We start from the raw sequence: 19,146 nt of genomic DNA, 5'->3' as shown, positions 1-19,146 counted from the left end.
GATCCTAAAATGTAGAAATTATCCAGTAGCATCTCTTCACTGACAAGTCTAAGCCTGGTTGCTGTACCTCTTTGTCATGACTTTGGTCTTCTTAATATATAATGTTAGTTCCATTTTCTTTAATGTGCTTCTTTTATTACTAGAACTTGCAGATTATTTGCTTCTCAGCTATCCTTACAGCAAAGCTTATTGATGTGTCTTCCTGCAATTTTAAAACCATGATCATTTTCTTCCAATCCAGTTTTCTCAGTAAGTATTCTGCATATATAGGCAGAATGAGTAAGGGGGTGTCTCCTTCATCAATCTGAAGTCAGTTACGGTAGTTAGTTTCGCCATGATCCATTCAGAGGTTGTCTTCTGTCCTGTATATAGGTTTATCCTGTGATGTACTAGGATTCTCTTTTTGCTAAGGACATTCCACAGATTGGCCTAGTCAACAGAATCAAAGCCTCTCTGTAATTAATTACGTACATACTGATGTATTTATTTTTTATCCTTTGGCTTTCTCAGTTATCCAGTTCCTCATGTTCCTTGGCTTATCCAAATGCCAGTTTGAACATCTGGCAATTCCCTTTCCATGTAGGGCTCTAAAACCGTGTTGGATTATCCTAAGCATTATTTTGTTAGCATGTGTAATTAAGGATATTATGCGATGGTTTGCATACTCTGTTCTGCCTCCTTCTTTGGTATTGCTGCATAGATTGATATATTCCAATTAGTTCACCACTGTGCTGTTCTCTAGATTTTCTAGCATGGCGTGGTTAGAATCTTTACTAGTTCTTCCTCTGTTGCTTGCATATTGCTATAGATATTCCATCAATTACTGTAGCCTCCCTACTTGGTAGTGACCGGAATGCTGATCTAACTTCATCTTCTAGTACTAGAGGCTACTACCAAATTTCTCCTCCCTTTTTTCTGTGATCTTCTTTGAATTAGTTACTATTGGTCCATTGATGTCCTCTAGTATAGCAATTGGAGTTTGCAACCTGCATCTGAATTCAGAGATTTTTGGAAGATTTTCCTTGGACAGGAAAACTTTTCTTAGATTTTCCTGGTCTGTTTTATTCTTCAGTGACTTTCAGATATTGCTGTAGTATTGTTTCTTGTCTAGTAGTTGCCTGAAATACTTTAACTTCCGTGCTGAGATCTTTGCATTTGCTTTCTTATTGCCTTTGAGATAAAATATGAAATATGCTTTAGCTCTTAAAGTGTCCTTGTACCTCAAGTATCTTCATATATTGCTGCTGTCAAATACAGTTTTATATTGTTTATATTCTGCCTTTATTATTTTTATAAATAACTCATGGGGTTATATTTCTAGGTAGGAAAAATAGGATTTACATTGGTACATACAACTTTGAGTAAAGATATGGGCTGTAGCATTTGCGTTCTATTAGAATCATAACTCTAGTATGCTGCTTACTGCGTTGTCCAAGGTTGCTTTCACAAAGATTTTATATTTCTGAGAAGCCATCAGCAGTATGATGTAATTGATTTCTTAAGAGGGGGTCTATAACAACTAAATAAGCAGAGACTATGCTCTGTATTAATATTGGTTTCCCTTGTGGTTTTCTTTTTTCATATCCTTCTTGGAGTGTATAGACAACTGAATCTTAAGACTGGTAAATTGCAAAGACAGGTGTGGTAGAGACAAATGTTGAATGGGGCCTCTCAAGACAAACAAGTCTTTTATGGCATTCCATTTACACCAGAGGATGGAATGAGGTAATAGCAAGTCAATTAGCTTTCATTTTGTGTGGGAGGAAGGTTCTTAAAATAACGATCAATGACATATGTCCTTAATTGGGATGAATGTGGATGTTTTCTTTCATTTGATTTGCAGAGGCTAGAATGGGTAATGTTTAAAAAACTTGCTGTGTTGTAAATTGCTGGGCATGTTTGTGCCCTTTTTCCTGAGGTAAAGCCAGATATGGAATATTTAACAGATATTGGAAATCAGGGTGAATTAATTTTAAATCCAGTCCATTTTAGGTCACAATTTATATTTTGCGACTTATGTGATTCCTGAACAGTCATGTATATTAATAGTTTATTATGAAAATTAAACTCTTAATATATTGGAATCAAATCTAATAGTGTATTGACACATATAATTCATATGTCTTTTTCCACTGGCTAATTATAATGGCTTGGAAATACAGATGTTTGTATGCACACTAGAATAGTATTAAGTTTTATATTTTATATAAATTTGTATTTAAGACTGCATTGAAAGAAGTATTAGTTAAATGGGTATGGCCACCCAATTCAAAACAATATCAAATGCTATATACTGTAAGAAACAGATAAAAACATCAAATATCAAAATATAAGCAACACAAAAGATTTTGCATATCCCATAGGAAAGGAATAACGTTGAGGTTCCCATGGTTGGAATCTAAGACCTTTCATGGGCATTTTTAAATGTTAGGGTAGAGCCCATAAACTCTCAGGGGAAATACTGTTCCAGAGGGCAGGAATAGACAAGGCATAATTCCTGAGTCAAATGACATTGTTTTATTGACTGTACCTGGAGCATGCCAGTGATCAGATCAAACAGGATGGGCAGATCCTAAGGGAGATAGCTAGGCCATATGTCAGGAAAGTTTTAATGGTAACTAGACCAGGGCTTTTCAACCTTTTCACCCATTGTACCACTTTTAGGATATAGCAACATCCGAGTACCACCAGTCGCCTAGCAAGGTGTCAAAAAGGCTACTGCTAAGCTTGTAAGCCGCCCTGAGTCTTCAGAGAAGGGCGGGATATAAATGGAATTAAAAAAAACACCTTGATGACCAAAAAAAAAAAAAAAGAAAGGAAAAAAGTGATGAATTACAGGTAGTCCTCGACTTACAACAGTTCGCTTAGTGACTGTTTGAAGTTACAATGGCACTGAAAAAAGTGTCCCCAAGCCACAGCTGAGCAAGACACCTGCCTGCCCGCCCGGCAGCGCTCTTCCTCCTGTCCGAGGTTTCCATAGTTATGAGCATTTCTGTTGAGGATTGGCAGTGGGGGTGAGGTGGGGGGTGTTTGGTTTTTATTCCTGGGTGGTTGCAGCAGGTTTTGGTCACTTCACATGACCCTGGGACATTGTGACCATCATAAATACAAATCAGTTGCCAAGCATCTGAATGTAAATCACAAGACCCTGGAGATGCTGCAACATTCCAGCTGATTGGTGCTTCTTCTGGGCTCAGAAGCACCAGGATCAGCGCCGGGCTCCAGGTGGAGCCTGGCGCCGATCCTGGCGCTTCCGCTGAGCCCTGACAGCCCTACAGCTCCAGCCTTCTCACTCAGGCTTGTGCGGTGCTGCCACCGGTTCAGCTCATTCCCCTCCCCCACTACCACTTTTCTAGGATGGTCGCGTACCACCTGCCAGGTGTCAATGTACCACAGGTGGTACCCGTACCACTGGTTGAAAAGCCCTGAACTAGACAACCAATTGGGTCATCCTTTCAGGGATATTTCCTTACAGATTCCTCAATGTCTTCAAGTATGACATAACTTCTAATGTACTGCCTTCACTGGAAGTACATTTAGAGATGTAACTGTTTTGAAAATAACAGTACAGATAGTCCTCAACTTACAACAGTTCATGTAATGATTGTTCAAGGTTAAAATGGCACTGAAAAAAGTGACATTATTGTTTTTCACACTTATGACCATAGCAATGTCCCCATAGTCATGTAATCAAAATTCAGACATGTGGCAACTGACTCATATTTATGACAATTGCAGTGTTCTAGGGTCATGTGATCACCTTTTGTAACCTTCTGACAAGCAAAGTCAGTGAGGAAGCCAGATTCACTTAACAACCATGTTACTAACTTAACAATTATAGTGATTCACCTAACAACTGTGGCAAGAATGGTCATAAAATGAGGCAAAACTCACTTAACAAAATGTGTCACTTAGCAACAGAAATTATTGCTTCGATTGTGATTGTAAGTCATGGACAACTGTACAGTACTGTCAAACATTAGTGCGGGAAATGTTTTGTATGAGATTTTGATTTACGGTATGTTATAAAATGTTTTATCATAACTATTACGTTATAAAATCTTTTATAAAATTTGCACATTACAATTCCACAGTAGTCATGGGTCCCAGATTTTTGCCATATTTCAATTCCACAGAAGTGATAGATCCCAGACTTCTGATGTATTCTGTAAGTTAGCCCATTTGAGGCACCCTGTTTCAGAAATTGTTGTCCTGTGATGCACTGTTCTGCTCAGTTAAAGGTTATGGGAACAAGAGGTTTAGTAGCGTGTTAGATAACCAGCAGGTTGAATTGCACCTAGAAAGAAGCCTGCTGGAAAACACTAATTCCTGTAGTAGAGATATTATCATGGATATACCAAGGCATGTCCATAATTGCATTTTGGATCAGCTGCCGCTTCCAGGTGGTCCTCAAAGGCAGCCCCATGTTGAATGGGTTTCACTAGTCTACATGCAAGGTACCCAAACCATGAGTGGCAGACTAGAAGGTCTCCTATCCAGGAAAAGGCACAATTGGTGTTCTTGGCCACAACTGCCACCTGGTCCTTAAGTAGGAGACGTGTGCATAAAACCCCCAAATTGCTCATCAGCCTCAAGTGGAACGATGCCCCCTTACTTGGGGCTTTGATGGATAATGTTGAATGGCTACAGCACACATTTTTTGTTTTTGTGTTAGTTTCTTTGCTGACATTCTAGCATTGAAATTTAGTTGCTAATCTGATATTGCTATATAAAATCCAACAGAAATAGGCTTATCTAGTTAAATTCTAGACTTCTATTGTGATATTATTATTATTATTATTATTATTATTATTATTAGTATTAGTATTAGTATTAGTATTATTATTAGTATTGAAATTTTTATTTCAGTAATAAGATCTGATCCTTCTTAACTATGGGAGGATTATTTGTGAAGTTGGTTAGACTCTGCCATCTCTTTTGACTTTAATAATTTGGTGACAAATAGTCAAAATTGTTTCTTTTGGCATGTGTAATATAAATCTGCTTGATTTGTGATTTCTTTTTTGATGCAAAAATATCAATTGTGTTTAGAAAAAGATACGATTGGCTCACAAGGTGAAATTGTACAAAAGACCTCCTAACCTGCCACCTGTTAATTAAGCAGGAGCAGTGAGTTCAGAAGGATCCCAGATTGTGTACCAGTTCTGTCCACGGGAGTGCCACCTTATTCAGAGTCAGAGATGACATATTGCCAAACTCTAGGGAGAAAAAGAGTTAGAACAGGCATGTCAAACTCGCGAAGCCACGTGACGTATCAGGACTTTTTCCCCATTGCCAGCAATGGGGTGGGTGCAGTTTCGGCAAGATGCATCTGGCCCACGGGCTGGCAGTTTGGCACGCCTGAGTTTGACTTCTTTTCAGTACTGACTCGAAATTGTTCCTTCCTAACTGTAGTGGAATGGGTGGAAGGCCTCGAGGGGACACGCTGCCTAAGAAACAGTCAGGAAAACGGAGGGGCTTAATGGTCAGAGAAGGGATCATAGGAAGGGTCCGCCCTAACTGATCAGACAGTTAAAAGTGGCAGCAGGAAGTTTGAATCTTCAGATTTGCAAGATTCTGTTAGTATAGCCTCATAACAAGCTGGATTTGCAGGAGCTCATCTAGTCATGTTTCCTGTCTGGTCTACCCAGGAAGGCTGACATCATACAGATCCTCATAACCTCCGGTCACTTGGTCAGCATTACAATAGCATCACCTGGACAGGGATGGAGATGTGTAACTGAATATCATCAGTGTAATGCAGTGATGATGCTATAGACGCCAGCGAATATTCGCACCCAGTGTTTTCATTTAGATATTAAAAAAGAGAGGGAAAAGATTTGAGTGCTGAGGCACCCTGCATTGGACAGGGGCCTAGGGTTTGTCCTATCAATCCACACTGAAAGATGGAAAAAGGAGGAGTACCGCTGCAAAACAGTGCCTCCCGCTCCTAGTCTCAAAGCCAGCTAAGAAAGATTGTCAATTGTATTGAAAGCCGCTGAGAAATTCAGGAGGCCCAGGATGGTTGCACAAGCCCCACCTTGAGCCCTCCAGAAGTCATCTGCTCCTGTGACCAATGCCTTCTCAATACTGTACCTTGGCTTGATCCTAGACTGGAAAGCGTGAGGGCTGTCTGTAACTAAGCACCAAGCACACCCTCAACAACCTTCCGTAAAAATATCGACACTGATAACAGCGCAGTTACAGATAGTGCTCAACTTACAACCAATTGTTTAATGATCATTTGAAATTATGACAGACTCCCCCAAATGGTACTTCTGACCCAGATTTGAAGTTCTGGCACCCTTTCTCCAGGATCACGTGATTGCATCTTGTGTGCTTGACAATTATCACTCATTTTCAGCCATTTGCCGTGTCCTATGACCATGATTTATTATGGTTTTTTTCCAGAAACCAATGTTTACTTTTGGTTTCTGGCAAAAAAATGCCATTCCAAACAATGGGTTCATATAACACCTGTGGCATTTGCTTAATGACCATGCTATTCATCTTACAACTGCTATGTTTGCCTAACTACCACTGCAAAAAAAAAAGTCATAAAATCAGATTGGGCACATGGTGATCCACTTAATAATCATTTGACATAATGACATGACCATAATTCTAGGCACTGTTATAGTCGAAACGTGGAGATTACCTGCACTGAATATTCATGATGTGCGGCCTAAAATAATGGGTAAAAATTACAGTTCTGCCACTTGTAGTGTGAGTCATCCAGATGCATTTGTGTCTAGCCATAAGCTAGGCTTGCTGTGTTGTCTGAATGAATCTTGTATCAAGTTGAAAGCCGAGCAAATTTGACAGCTGGTGTTGGACATTTGTCCTTTGCTACAGGCATAAATTAGTAGCTCATGAAGACTTCACAGCAAAATCCTGGTTTAATTTTATACACACTGAAAAACATTACGTGTCAATATATATGTTAACTGTCAGCTAAGGGGGGGGGAATCATTTCTATTCAGCAATCTTAATTCTAAACTATGAATTAATTTCATTGTTATATCCTATCAGTTTCAGAAATGTTTGAACATAGAATTGGTTCCTTGCTTCCTAGCAGTTGGAAAAGTTCCACGTCTCCCGTTTCCAGTTGCTAAAAAGAATGCTTTGCTCATTGCTTCCCCTCCCACACCAACTGTCTTGCTTTTCCTGTTGGCTCCTGTTCTTTTCAGTAGTGTGCATAGGATGCTGTGTTGCCGGGGGACTTTTGGATTTGGGATCGTGGTTGGATTGGCTTTCTGTAAGAATCAGCATGATTGTGGAGATAGTGCTTCAGTCAAGTAGTTTTGACAGAGAGAGTGATGAGCAACTCCGCTCCTTTTCTGAGGAGGTGTCCGCTTCCAATTTTCTTGATTTGAAAGGTAGGCTTGAGAAACAATATTTTGCATGGCTCTTATTCTACCGCTGTGTAAAAATGTATGTTTCCCTCTTGAGGTTCTTGAAAGGATTAAAAGTGTGTTAAAGTTTGATTTACAGTACAGGGATCTTACTGACTCAGAACGGTAGGATGGGCAGTTTGCCATCTTTTTATTAAAAATTGGTGAGCATTGTTGAAAGTAATACATTAGAAGAAACACTTGTTTCAATTGTAATTATTAAGAGCTTTTAACATTCTTTTCTCCATTATATTTGTAAGAGAACTGTTTCTTAAAGAGATTAAAGAAAGTGATTAATCACTTGAGATATTTGAGATTATTATAATCTTTTTGCTTCTTACTACAGACAACGCCTGTAATTTTTAATTGGAGGTTAAATTAAAACTATATTGGTCAGTTTTATTGACGACCTGTGGCAAATCTGGGATGAGAGAATACAATCATTCCGATCCTGCTTGATTTCTCAGTTACATTCTGGATCATTTCCCAGAGTTCAGAACTGGGAGCATGAGGGAAGAGAGGACTGTTTTATTACATTTGATTTCAGTTGGTAGATCTCAGCACTCTCCATTAAGGAGCTATCCAATCTCCCCATAAAGCCACTAAAAGAGATCATCCAGTGTCATGTGATAAGGTATAATCAGTACAGGTATTCCTCAACATACAACCATTCCAAATTATGACACCTGAAAAATCGGACCTACGACCCAGATTCGAATTTCCAACAGTTGGGGACCCTCCACAAGTTACATGACCGAACTTCAGGTGCTCAGCAACATGGCTTCATTTACAAGTGCTTGCAACATCCCACAGTCATATGATCATGTTTTATGATAGTTTTGCTGAAAACCAGCACTTCTGATTTCTGGTAAAACCGTGCTGATAGAAAACCACCGATGTGCTTAATGTCTGCTGGAGAAAAGGTCATAATATGGCCATAATATGACCAGCCCATTTTACAGTTGTCACGACTTATAAACATAATAGGCTAATTCCGTTACAAAATGAATGTAGCAATTAGTAACCATGGTCTACCTGTACAAACTACTTGTTAAATAGTATATTGGCTCTTGATCAAGTACAATTAAATATCTCTGTACTCTGTGTATGTCCCCTATGAGTGCACAGATACATAATTTAAAATGGAGTAAATTATGGTCAGATGTTAACGGCATTTTCTCAATCATTCAGTTTGCTTTTTAATGGTTGTTTCATTAGTTAGTAGTGTAGATGGAGCTTCACTAGCTGGCAAAGCAAGTGGATGCTAGATGCTGCTGATTATATGCAGATCGGGAGACCATCTCCCCAATCCTCTCGTCCATTCCATTGTACCATATCCTTAATAACATTCCTGTTGACTAAGCACTGCATGCACGAGATGAAAAGTTCTAATTCATTTAAGCACAAGGCTTTAATTTTTATACGATATTATTTCTGTTAGCCTTTTGGTTATGAAATTGTATCTAATCTTGATTTTTTATGTGCCATTCAGGACCACGGTCACTACATTACTATATTTCAAAGAAAATTTAAAAAAAAATGCTTTTCTTTCCTTTTCAGAGGCTCTCCACCGCCCCTTTGGTTGTGACACTGAACCACAGGCACTGAATGAAGCTATCAGGTGGAGTTCCAAGGAGAACCTTCTAGGAGCCACTGAGAGTGACCCCAATCTTTTTGTTGCACTTTATGATTTTGTAGCAAGTGGTGACAACACACTCAGCATCACTAAAGGTAAACATAATTGCCTCCTATTTATACATATGAGAGAATGCATGAATGTAATAAGAAAGAGACCTAATTTTGATCTGCACAGAAGTTTACAATGGTGGCAAATATCATAGGTCGGGTGAGGGTGAGGGCGAAGGTTCGTTTGTTGGTGTCAGTAATAAAATGTATTTATTGAAAAGGCAACAGCAATAATTATTACAGGAAAAGTTGAAGGGCACAGAAATGATAGGATTATCAAATGTGGGGAAATCATTGAACGTAAGATGAACTAAATATATCTTACAGCTTTTTCATCAAGAAGGCAGGGGACTTCACTTTCTTATATTCTTTAAACGTAGGAAAATATATTCCTTTATATTTTTTCTTTAAGCAAATGATATCAACCCAAAATTTATTTACATTTGATTTAAAAATTAAATTTACCAAGCTCAAATTCTATTTCATTGAACTATGAAAAAATTTTCTTTGTGTAAAATAGTGTTGTATAATGTGATTTGTAACATTGGCCAAAAATAGGCAACTACGGTATTACTAAAACGTCAAAATGACTAATAAGTATGTAAAGCCTTGAATTTGATTGTCCTAGTCAGAAAAGAGAATTATGTGCCAGGGTTGTAGAACACTCTGAATTTCAAAGTGGACTCCCTGAATGTGTTGCATGTATGTCATAGAGTAGCCCTGTTTGCCTTCAGTTAAGACTCATTGCATAGGCAACAAACATGGCTTATACTGTATTAACTTTTTGCTCAAACCTACAAGACACAAAAATAACATCAGAATACACTATTGTTCCATATTTGCATTGTCAGTGCATCTACCAGTTGGCAAACTGTTCAGTTTAATACATGTTCTTTCTTAGAAATTGAATTATTTTCTCTGTGGCAGGATGCTATTTAATTTGCTACTAGAGCAGACTGTAGCTTTTTCTGCATTAACTTTTGAATCAAGGAATGAGGCACAACAGCAGTTCTCCATCTAGACTGCATTGAATGACAGACCTGCTACGATTTAGCAGTAAGCTATATCACAGTTGTGGTACTTCCTGCCCATTCTGCCCAGGGAAATATTCTTAGTTTTGATGCTCTTTTCACTATGATCAGTCATTGTTGCCTTGCCTCTCCCCTCCTTTAAAAAATTTTTTTTACTTTGCAGAATGGTTATCCAGTCTCTTAACTCCTGATCTGTAGATACTATATCAAAGAGAGTATTTAAGCCCCAGGTTATCTTTAAATATTCTTAGGAGGGAGATTTTTTAAAAAAAGAAAATTGATTCTGTTAGAGCTTTTTACTAAAGTCTTTGATGATGTAAAATTATTAAATATTAGAATACAGATTTGGTGATATAAGAGATGGGTGTTTCAAGAAGATCATGCTCATTGTGGTTTTCATTTTGGGATTAGGCAAGTCTCCTATGACAATCATTTTTTACATGGACATATTAGAGGCTAAAATAATTCCAAATGTCACCTAGTCCCCTCAAAAATTATTTTAGTCCTCTTGTATAAAGATCTGCAAGCATTCACTTTTGTATACTGCACATGAGAGAATGTTGTCTCAAAGCCTTCTACAAAGAAGTAGAATTCAATATTGTCGATACCTTGGCACCCAACCATCTGTCATCACTTCATTCAGTTAATTTTTTATAACCTTGGATTTTTACTTTGATCTGATCATATATAGTATCTGTCCGAGTCCTAATAAATTTGAGATTCTCAGTACCTGTGGTGTGTAGTGGAGCTGAAAAATTCTTCTGATTTACAGAATTCAGTCTCCTTTAGTAATTCAAGTATATGATTTTCATATTCCTGAATATGCTATTCTACTGTCCAATTTCTATTGGTCAGAATTGTTAAGGAATTTGTTGTGCAGAGGTCTCCTTGTGCTACCAAAGAGTTGCACAGACAAGGAAAGGTACTGAGAGCAGTAAGAGCAGTAAACACAAGAGTATACTGAGTTGTAAAAGCAAAAAATAGTTTACTTTAAGGTGGTGTAAAAATAAAAAATGCACAGTCAAAAATAAACAGTCCAAGTAGCAATCCAAAATACAAAGTCTTCTTACCCGTCCAGAGGTCAATACACAGTTCAGGTTTATCACAGAGCAAAAACAGTAATAGTAGAGAGCAATGAATTCAGAGAAAGAAGCTACGTTACTAGCTCCCTCTTATGGCCATTAGAACACTTACACACCCATTGGACAATTAACATCTTAAAGACATAACAACATCATGGTTAATATATTTTCAACCCAACATTGTAGGCTAACACCATATGCCTAACAAGAATTATGATAAGACAGAAAAATGTGGGTTAGATAGCATCACCGCCAGATGGATTCGTAGCTGGTTGACCGGCCGTACTCAGTGTGTAGTCCTCAATGGAATTGTGTCTGCATGGAGGGAAGTGCATAGTGAGGTGCCCTAGAGCTCTGTTTAGGCCCCAGTACTCTTCAACATCTTCATCAATGATTTTGATGACGGGACAGTTGGGGAACTCATCAAATTTTCAGACGACACCAAGCTGGCAGGAATAGCCAACACTTCAGAAGTCAGGCTTAAGATACAGAAGGATCTTGACAGACTTGAACATTGGGTGCTATCTAACAAAATGAAATTCAATAGTGAAAAAAGTAAGGTTCTATATGTAGGTGAGAAAAACCAAATGCACAGGTATAGTATAGGTGGTACCTTGCTTAATAGTAGTAACTGTGAGAGGGATCTTGGAGTCCTAGTGGACAATCACTTAAATATGAGCCAGCAGTGTGCTGCAGCTGCCAAAAAAGCCAACACAGTGCTAGGCTGCATTAACAGAGGGAATCAAGATCACATGAAGTGTTAAAAAAAAAAAAAAGAAAAAAAAAAAAAAAAGATCACATGAAGTGTTAATACCACTTTACAATGCCTTGGCAAGGCGACACTTGGAATACTGCATCCAGTTTTGGTCACCATGATGCAAAAAAGATGCTGAGTCTATAGAGAAGAGTAGCAAAGATGATTAGGGGACTGAAGGCTAAAACATACGAGGAACGGTTGCTGGAATTGGGTATGTCTAGTTTAATGAAGAGAAGGACGAGGGTGACATGATAGCAGTGTCCCAATATCTCAGGGGTTGCCACAAAGAAGAGGGAGCCAGGTTGTTCTCCAGAGCACCTGAGAGCAGGACAAGAAGCAATGGATGGAAACTAGTCAAGGAGAGAAGCAACCTAGAACTAAGGAGAAATTTCCTGACAGAACAATTAATCAGTAAGAACAACCTTCCTCCAGAAGCGGTGACTGCTCCAACACTGGAAGTTTTTAAGAAGAGACTGGACAGCCATTTGTCTGAAATGGTATAGGGTTTCCTGCCTGAGCAGGGGTTTGGACTAGATGACCTCCAAGGTCCCTTCCAACTTTATTATTATGATGATGTTTTTCCACTCCTGTACTTTTTAATGTTTCACACTTTTATAAGCCTAATATCAGATGTACATAATAGTGTAGTTCACACCTAATGTTAAAGAATATTTTAATATTTTAATCTGTGTTTTGATGAACAAGTCACAGTGGCCTAGTTCATGCAGTACTAAGTCATTGTAAGCAGGTTCATATTTTGTACTAAATTAAATTGGAAATAGTATTACTAGTGTACCAGGTCAATGCTTATTTGATAAGATTACCCATAACGAATATTAAGGAAACATGTTGTGCAGTATGGTGATGCATCATGGTGAAAATTATAAACAGAAAAAAGCTATAAAACTCATTTATGAGAGAATGGAGTAATACAAAGAAATTGTCTGTTCTATCTGTTTTGTGAGAGACATCTCGGGACATTGACATGGGACACAAATAAATGATCTCTGTGCTTAATTTCTAGGTGTTACTACTTTTAGATATTCTTGTTTGTGTGAATGAGACTATTTCTTATATGATTAGGACAAGGTCAACTTTAAAATAAATCCCATTTTATCTATTTGGAGTCTTCTCTTTGCCTTAGGTGAGAAGCTACGTGTATTGGGTTACAATCAAAATGGTGAATGGAGTGAAGTACGCTCCAAGAATGGACAAGGATGGGTGCCAAGTAACTACATCACTCCAGTAAACAGCCTGGAGAAGCATTCCTGGTATCATGGACCAGTATCACGCAGTGCAGCTGAATATCTATTGAGCAGCCTTATTAATGGCAGCTTCCTTGTTCGAGAAAGTGAGAGCAGCCCAGGACAGCTGTCAATCTCGCTCAGGTACGAGGGACGTGTTTACCACTACAGGATCAATACCACCACAGATGGCAAGGTAAATCTGTTCTGAGAAACTTTTTTTGTGTGTGTATAAATACAATATGTATGTATATAACGTTTGAGCCAAAGAAATCTTAAATATATTCTGTAATTCCATCTATCTTTGTAAGAATAAGTGCCTTCCTAGGAAGGGATGTTCTTCTGGTTTTGTGCTTCATGAGCAAGTTGATTAGCCATTGTTCAAACATCAAGGCAGCATTGAGATAATAGGTTCTGTTTTCTATTCTCTTCATAGCAGCCCCCTTGCCCTCTGCATTATTTTGCAGAAATTGTAGAAATTCATTTTGGGAGACCAACTCTCTATTAGTTAAATCTTTATACTAATGTGTTGTGATATATTCATATACTGAGCTGTGAGAAAGTTACTCTTGTGGTAATTCAGTTAAATTTGATATGACAGGTTTACAGCAAAGCAGGTTGGTTCTATTAATCTTTTTTTATTTAGAAACATTGAAAAGTTTATGTATCCCCTGATCATTCTGGGTGAAAAATAGAAAATATGGAAATTCTTATTTGTAGTAGGTTCATTTCTTGAAAAATAAAGGTTTTGGTCCTAATTCTTTAGATAAATCTCTTGGAGACATTAGGCAGGGTCAGTTGCTAGGCATATTATGAAGAGGGACTAATATCGCTCTAATAATCAAGTTGAAAATAACCAAAAGGAAGCAAGATCAAGTAGTCACATATTATTCCAGAAAATGATTTCCCAGTTGCCTTCTGGACAAACTACTTGGTCATCGGAAGGCCAAAGTACCTGGAGCAAACCCCAGAACTGTCCAAGCAGAAAATACAGAAGAAGCAAAGTTTAAGGGGACAGTACAGGTAGTCCTCAACTTACAACCATTCATTCAAGCTGTTCTAAGTTACAGTAGCACTGAAAAATATGGACTTATGACTTTCAGCCATTATAGCACCTGCACGGTTACATGATCAAAATTTGGATGTTGGCCACCTGCCCACCCTTAAGACCAACTCCCCCATTTGCCTATCTGTGCCCCCAGTTGACTTTCACTGTCTTCTTCCTCCTCCTCCTCCTCCTCCTGCTTTCCCAGGATCCAGGCTCTGGGAAAATAGGCAGCCCTGGGAGGTGCATGGTGAGTGCAGCAGGGCAGCAGAGCTTCTCTGCCGAAGAGAGAGCTAATCAGGCCTGGCTGAAGAGGAAGCAGCAGGACAGTGAGGCATGATGCTGTAGGTCACCAGATAAGGCAGGAATGCAGGCATCAGTTTCCTGAGCAAAGGTGGAGAGCGTGAGAAAGGGACTGTTTGCAGTGGCAGTACAGCTGAAGGAAGCAGAAGGATGTAGGACTCCCAGAGGCACAGCATACCCTCTGCAGCTTGAAAATGCTCCTGGAAAACTAGTCTGTAGTCTTCAGCGAGGGATGGAGGCAAGCTCAGCTCACAAACCCTTTGCTCGGTCTCAGCCCAGCCTTCCTCCTGCAAATCTCACCAATGGCCAGCAGCTTCCAACGTGAGCTGCAGGGTGTGTCTCAAAAGCACTCCTTGAGGACCGGCCAGCAGGCTTCAGTACATTGGAAGCTACTGGCTATTTGTGAGGCTTTGCATGAAGAAGGCTGGGCCAAGAGTGAGTTGAGAGCTTGCAAGTAGGCTCTGCCCGTGCTGGAGTTTTCTCTATCCTTCTTGGAAGCCTGCAGGCTGGTTTTCCAGAAGACCTTTTCTGCGCTGCGAGAGTAATTTCGAGAATGACTATCTCTAAATACTCAGAATGTTTTGTTTTCATAAACACTTGATTATTTTGATTCAGGAGAATGGTTCGGAGAGAAGAGGATTTTTTCTCTCTCACTTGCTTAGATTTTCATGCCCCATGTTGAGCAGTTTATATAAGGTCTTCATTTCCTCTTTAACAGGTATATGTGACAGCTGAAAGTCGCTTTAACACATTGGCAGAACTAGTTCACCACCACTCAACGGTAGCTGATGGCCTCGTAACAACTTTGCACTACCCAGCACCTAAGTGCAATAAGCCCACAGTCTATGGAGTGTCACCCATCCATGACAAATGGGAGATGGAACGAACAGATATTACCATGAAGCACAAACTCGGTGGAGGACAATATGGTGAAGTGTATGTTGGAGTGTGGAAGAAATATAACCTTACAGTTGCAGTGAAAACACTCAAGGTATGATCGCAGTCTTGAGAGCATTGGTAGTGTTATTGAAATGCATCTGAAGTGTACACTGCTAGGCCTAGAGTACTTGTCTGCCTGCTGATGTCCTGAATGTCAGAGGTTTGTGGCTACAAAAGACAAACTTTGTGAACTTGGGTTGTTTAGTACTGGCAGTTTTTTAAAGATAGTCCTGAGCTTAAAATCATTCGTTAAGGGATTGTTTGAAGTTACAGTGGTGCAGACAAAAGTGGCTTGCAACCAGTCCTTGCACTTATCACAACATACCTGCGGTCACATGGTTGTGATTCAGGGGCTTGGCAATCAACATGTATTTGTGATTATAGCGTCTTGGCCTCACGTGACCACCATTTGCAGCCTTCCCAGCCAATTCCGACAAGCAAAATCAGTGGGGGAAGCAAGATTTGCTTAACAGTAGTGGTGACTTGCTTAACAACCAGGGTAAATACATCATAAAATTGGGCACAATTCAGTTAACCTCATTGCTTAATGATAGAAGTTCCAGACCCAGTTACGGTCTTAAGTTGAGGACTACCTGTACAAATAGAGATGCTCTTCCTCCGTGTATTTAGGAGATGGTATCTATAAAAAATGGCTGACATTTTCCTTCTTTCAAATTCTTGGTTAAGGCAACCACTGTGCATATACATATACTATATACAAAACATACTGTCAGAAACATATATCCTGCATCTCAGTTTTGCTACAGTGCTTTGTTTTTTATCAGGTGTCTATGTTGCTACAGCTTACAGGCTTATTCAGAGTATATATGTGTAAAAAGCCTTTCCTGCAGAGATTAACCTGTACTTTCAATTGAAAAGGTGTTCCATCATTTGCTTGAGGTACTATTGATCCACTTGGAAAAGCTCAGATGTTCATGACTAAAATATTATTTTCTAAAATATTTAATGTAAATTAAGGGATGTACTTGCGAATACCTGTTTTGTGAGCAGATATAGAGACCGCTGGCTGGTCACTTCTGGAAATATAATGCAACCAGTAGATAGACCTTTTTGGATTTAGAAAGATTCAGAAAGTCATGATTGCAGAAGTGTTGATCTCCTGAACGTGATCTTTCTGCTGTATGCTCCTACCTTCCTGTTATTATGGTTGGGTTGGGAACCAGGAAAATAAGAGCTGGGAAATTGGGTATGTATCTTGGTCTGTCATTTGCCCCCCTTGTAATAAGGCATCTGCTCCCAAATTTTTGTGTAAGTTAATTGCGGTTATTAAGAGGAATCGTGTCTTAAACTTCCAGGAGGATACTATGGAGGTAGAGGAATTTTTGAAAGAAGCTTCTGTTATGAAGGAAATCAAGCATCCAAATCTAGTACAGTTATTAGGTGAGTGTACAAATCTGATCACACAATTCTTTTTGTATTAAATACATATTTGTTGCATTCCAACTGCACACATCAAACAGTTGAGGCATAATATTTAACATAAATACATTCAAATTATTAAAAACATAATAATAATAACTTAAACAAAAAAATAATCAATACTAATACTAAAATTAATAACAATATCCCTCTAAAATCTACTCATAAGCTAAGTGGAACTTTTTAGTCCCATATTTATTCTGAATATAATCTATCCATCTTCTCCAAACTGAAATATATCTTTCTTGTGAATGATCCTTCAAATAAGCAGAAATCTTAGACATTTCTGCAAGATTCGATACTTTAAGTACCCATTCTTCTATAGTAGGCAAACTATCCTTCCAGTATTGTCCCACCAGTAACCGTGCTGCTGTTATCAAATTCAACATCAGATTGGTTTCTTTAGTATCAGGAAAGCTTTTCTCTTATGAAATTGTGTTTGCTGATCTTGCTCATTAAGCATGAGAGTTTTGTCTCCAACTTTCCACACACTTGATATACTATTAGAAATGGCTACATCTGCTTAAAGTAAATTGCATCCCACCGCAAACTGTGCAGTTTTTGTCTCCTATATTTTATGTGAATGAATGAATGAACGAATGAATCTGTGTTTGTCGGTTTTCCCCAGTCTTTGGACTTGTGCAAATGTTGTGTTTAAAGTGTTGCAGAGGTGGAATTGGCAGTCAATTATTATTTTTCAAATTCATCTCTTAGTTCTCAAATGCCTAAAAGAAATGGTTTTTTAAAAAGTACAGGGAGTGCAGAATTATTAGGCAAATGAGTATTTTGACCACATCATCCTCTTTATGCATGTTGTCTTACTCCAAGCTGTATAGGCTCGAAAGCCTACTACCAATTAAGCATATTAGGTGATGTGCATCTCTGTAATGAGAAGGGGTGTGGTCTAATGACATCAACACCCTGTATCAGGTGTGCATAATTATTAGGCAACTTCCTTTCCTTTGGCAAAATGGGTCAAAAGAAGGACTTGACAGGCTCAGAAAAGTCAAAAATAGTGAGATATCTTGCAGAGGGATGCAGCACTCTTAAAATTGCAAAGCTTCTGAAGCGTGATCATCGAACAATCAAGCGTTTCATTCAAAATAGTCAACAGGGTCGCAAGAAGCGTGTGGAGAAACCAAGGCGCAAAATAACTGCCCATGAACTGAGAAAAGTCAAGCGTGCAGCTGCCAAGATGCCACTTGCCACCAGTTTGGCCATATTTCAGAGCTGCAACATCACTGGAGTGCCCAAAAGCACAAGGTGTGCAATACTCAGAGACATGGCCAAGGTAAGAAAGGCTGAAAGACGACCACCACTGAACAAGACACACAAGCTGAAACGTCAAGACTGAGCCAAGAAATATCTCAAGACTGATTTTTCTAAGGTTTTATGGACTGATGAAATGAGAGTGAGTCTTGATGGGCCAGATGGATGGGCCCGTGGCTGGATTGGTAAAGGGCAGAGAGCTCCAGTCCGACTCAGACGCCAGCAAGGTGGAGGTGGAGTACTGGTTTGGGCTGGTATCATCAAAGATGAGCTTGTGGGGCCTTTTCGGGTTGAGGATGGAGTCAAGCTCAACTCCCAGTCCTACTGCCAGTTTCTGGAAGACACCTTCTTCAAGCAGTGGTACAGGAAGAAGTCTGCATCCTTCAAGAAAAACATGATTTTCATGCAGGACAATGCTCCATCACATGCGTCCAAGTACTCCACAGCGTGGCTGGCAAGAAAGGGTATAAAAGAAGGAAATCTAATGACATGGCCTCCTTGTTCACCTGATCTGAACCCCATTGAGAACCTGTGGTCCATCATCAAATGTGAGATTTACAAGGAGGGAAAACAGTACACCTCTCTGAACAGTGTCTGGGAGGCTGTGGTTGCTGCTGCACGCAATGTTGATGGTGAACAGATCAAAACACTGACAGAATCCATGGATGGCAGGCTTTGGAGTGTCCTTGCAAAGAAAGGTGGCTATATTGGTCACTGATTTGTTTTTGTTATGTTTTTGAATGTCAGAAATGTATATTTGTGAATGTTGAGATGTTATATTGGTTTCACTGGTAAAAATAAATAATTGAAATGGGTATATATTTGTTTTTTGTTAAGTTGCCTAATAATTATGCACAGTAATAGTCACCTGCACACACAGATATCCCCCTAAAATAGCTATAACTAAAAACAAACTAAAAACTACTTCCAAAAATATTCAGCTTTGATATTAATGA

At 39.0% G+C, this 19,146-nt stretch overlaps 1 protein-coding gene across 1 annotated transcript in view; it reads left to right on the top strand.

Moving 5' to 3' along the window:
• Positions 1-19,146, top strand: part of ABL2 (ABL proto-oncogene 2, non-receptor tyrosine kinase) — a 61,064-nt gene that overhangs the window by 21,285 nt on the left and 20,633 nt on the right. Inside the window, exons 2-5 of the mRNA XM_083358154.1 lie at positions 8,955-9,125; positions 13,095-13,390; positions 15,261-15,533; positions 16,798-16,882. Of these exons, the coding sequence (XP_083214280.1) occupies positions 8,955-9,125; positions 13,095-13,390; positions 15,261-15,533; positions 16,798-16,882 (825 nt within the window). The remainder of the gene's footprint in view (positions 1-8,954; positions 9,126-13,094; positions 13,391-15,260; positions 15,534-16,797; positions 16,883-19,146) is intronic.

This window comes from Vipera ursinii (assembly GCF_947247035.1).
Source record: "Vipera ursinii genome assembly, chromosome: 3".
Classification (NCBI taxonomy): domain Eukaryota; kingdom Metazoa; phylum Chordata; class Lepidosauria; order Squamata; family Viperidae; genus Vipera; species Vipera ursinii.
Note: the sequence above shows the minus strand (reverse complement) of the source record. Positions and strands in the feature narration are given on the sequence as shown.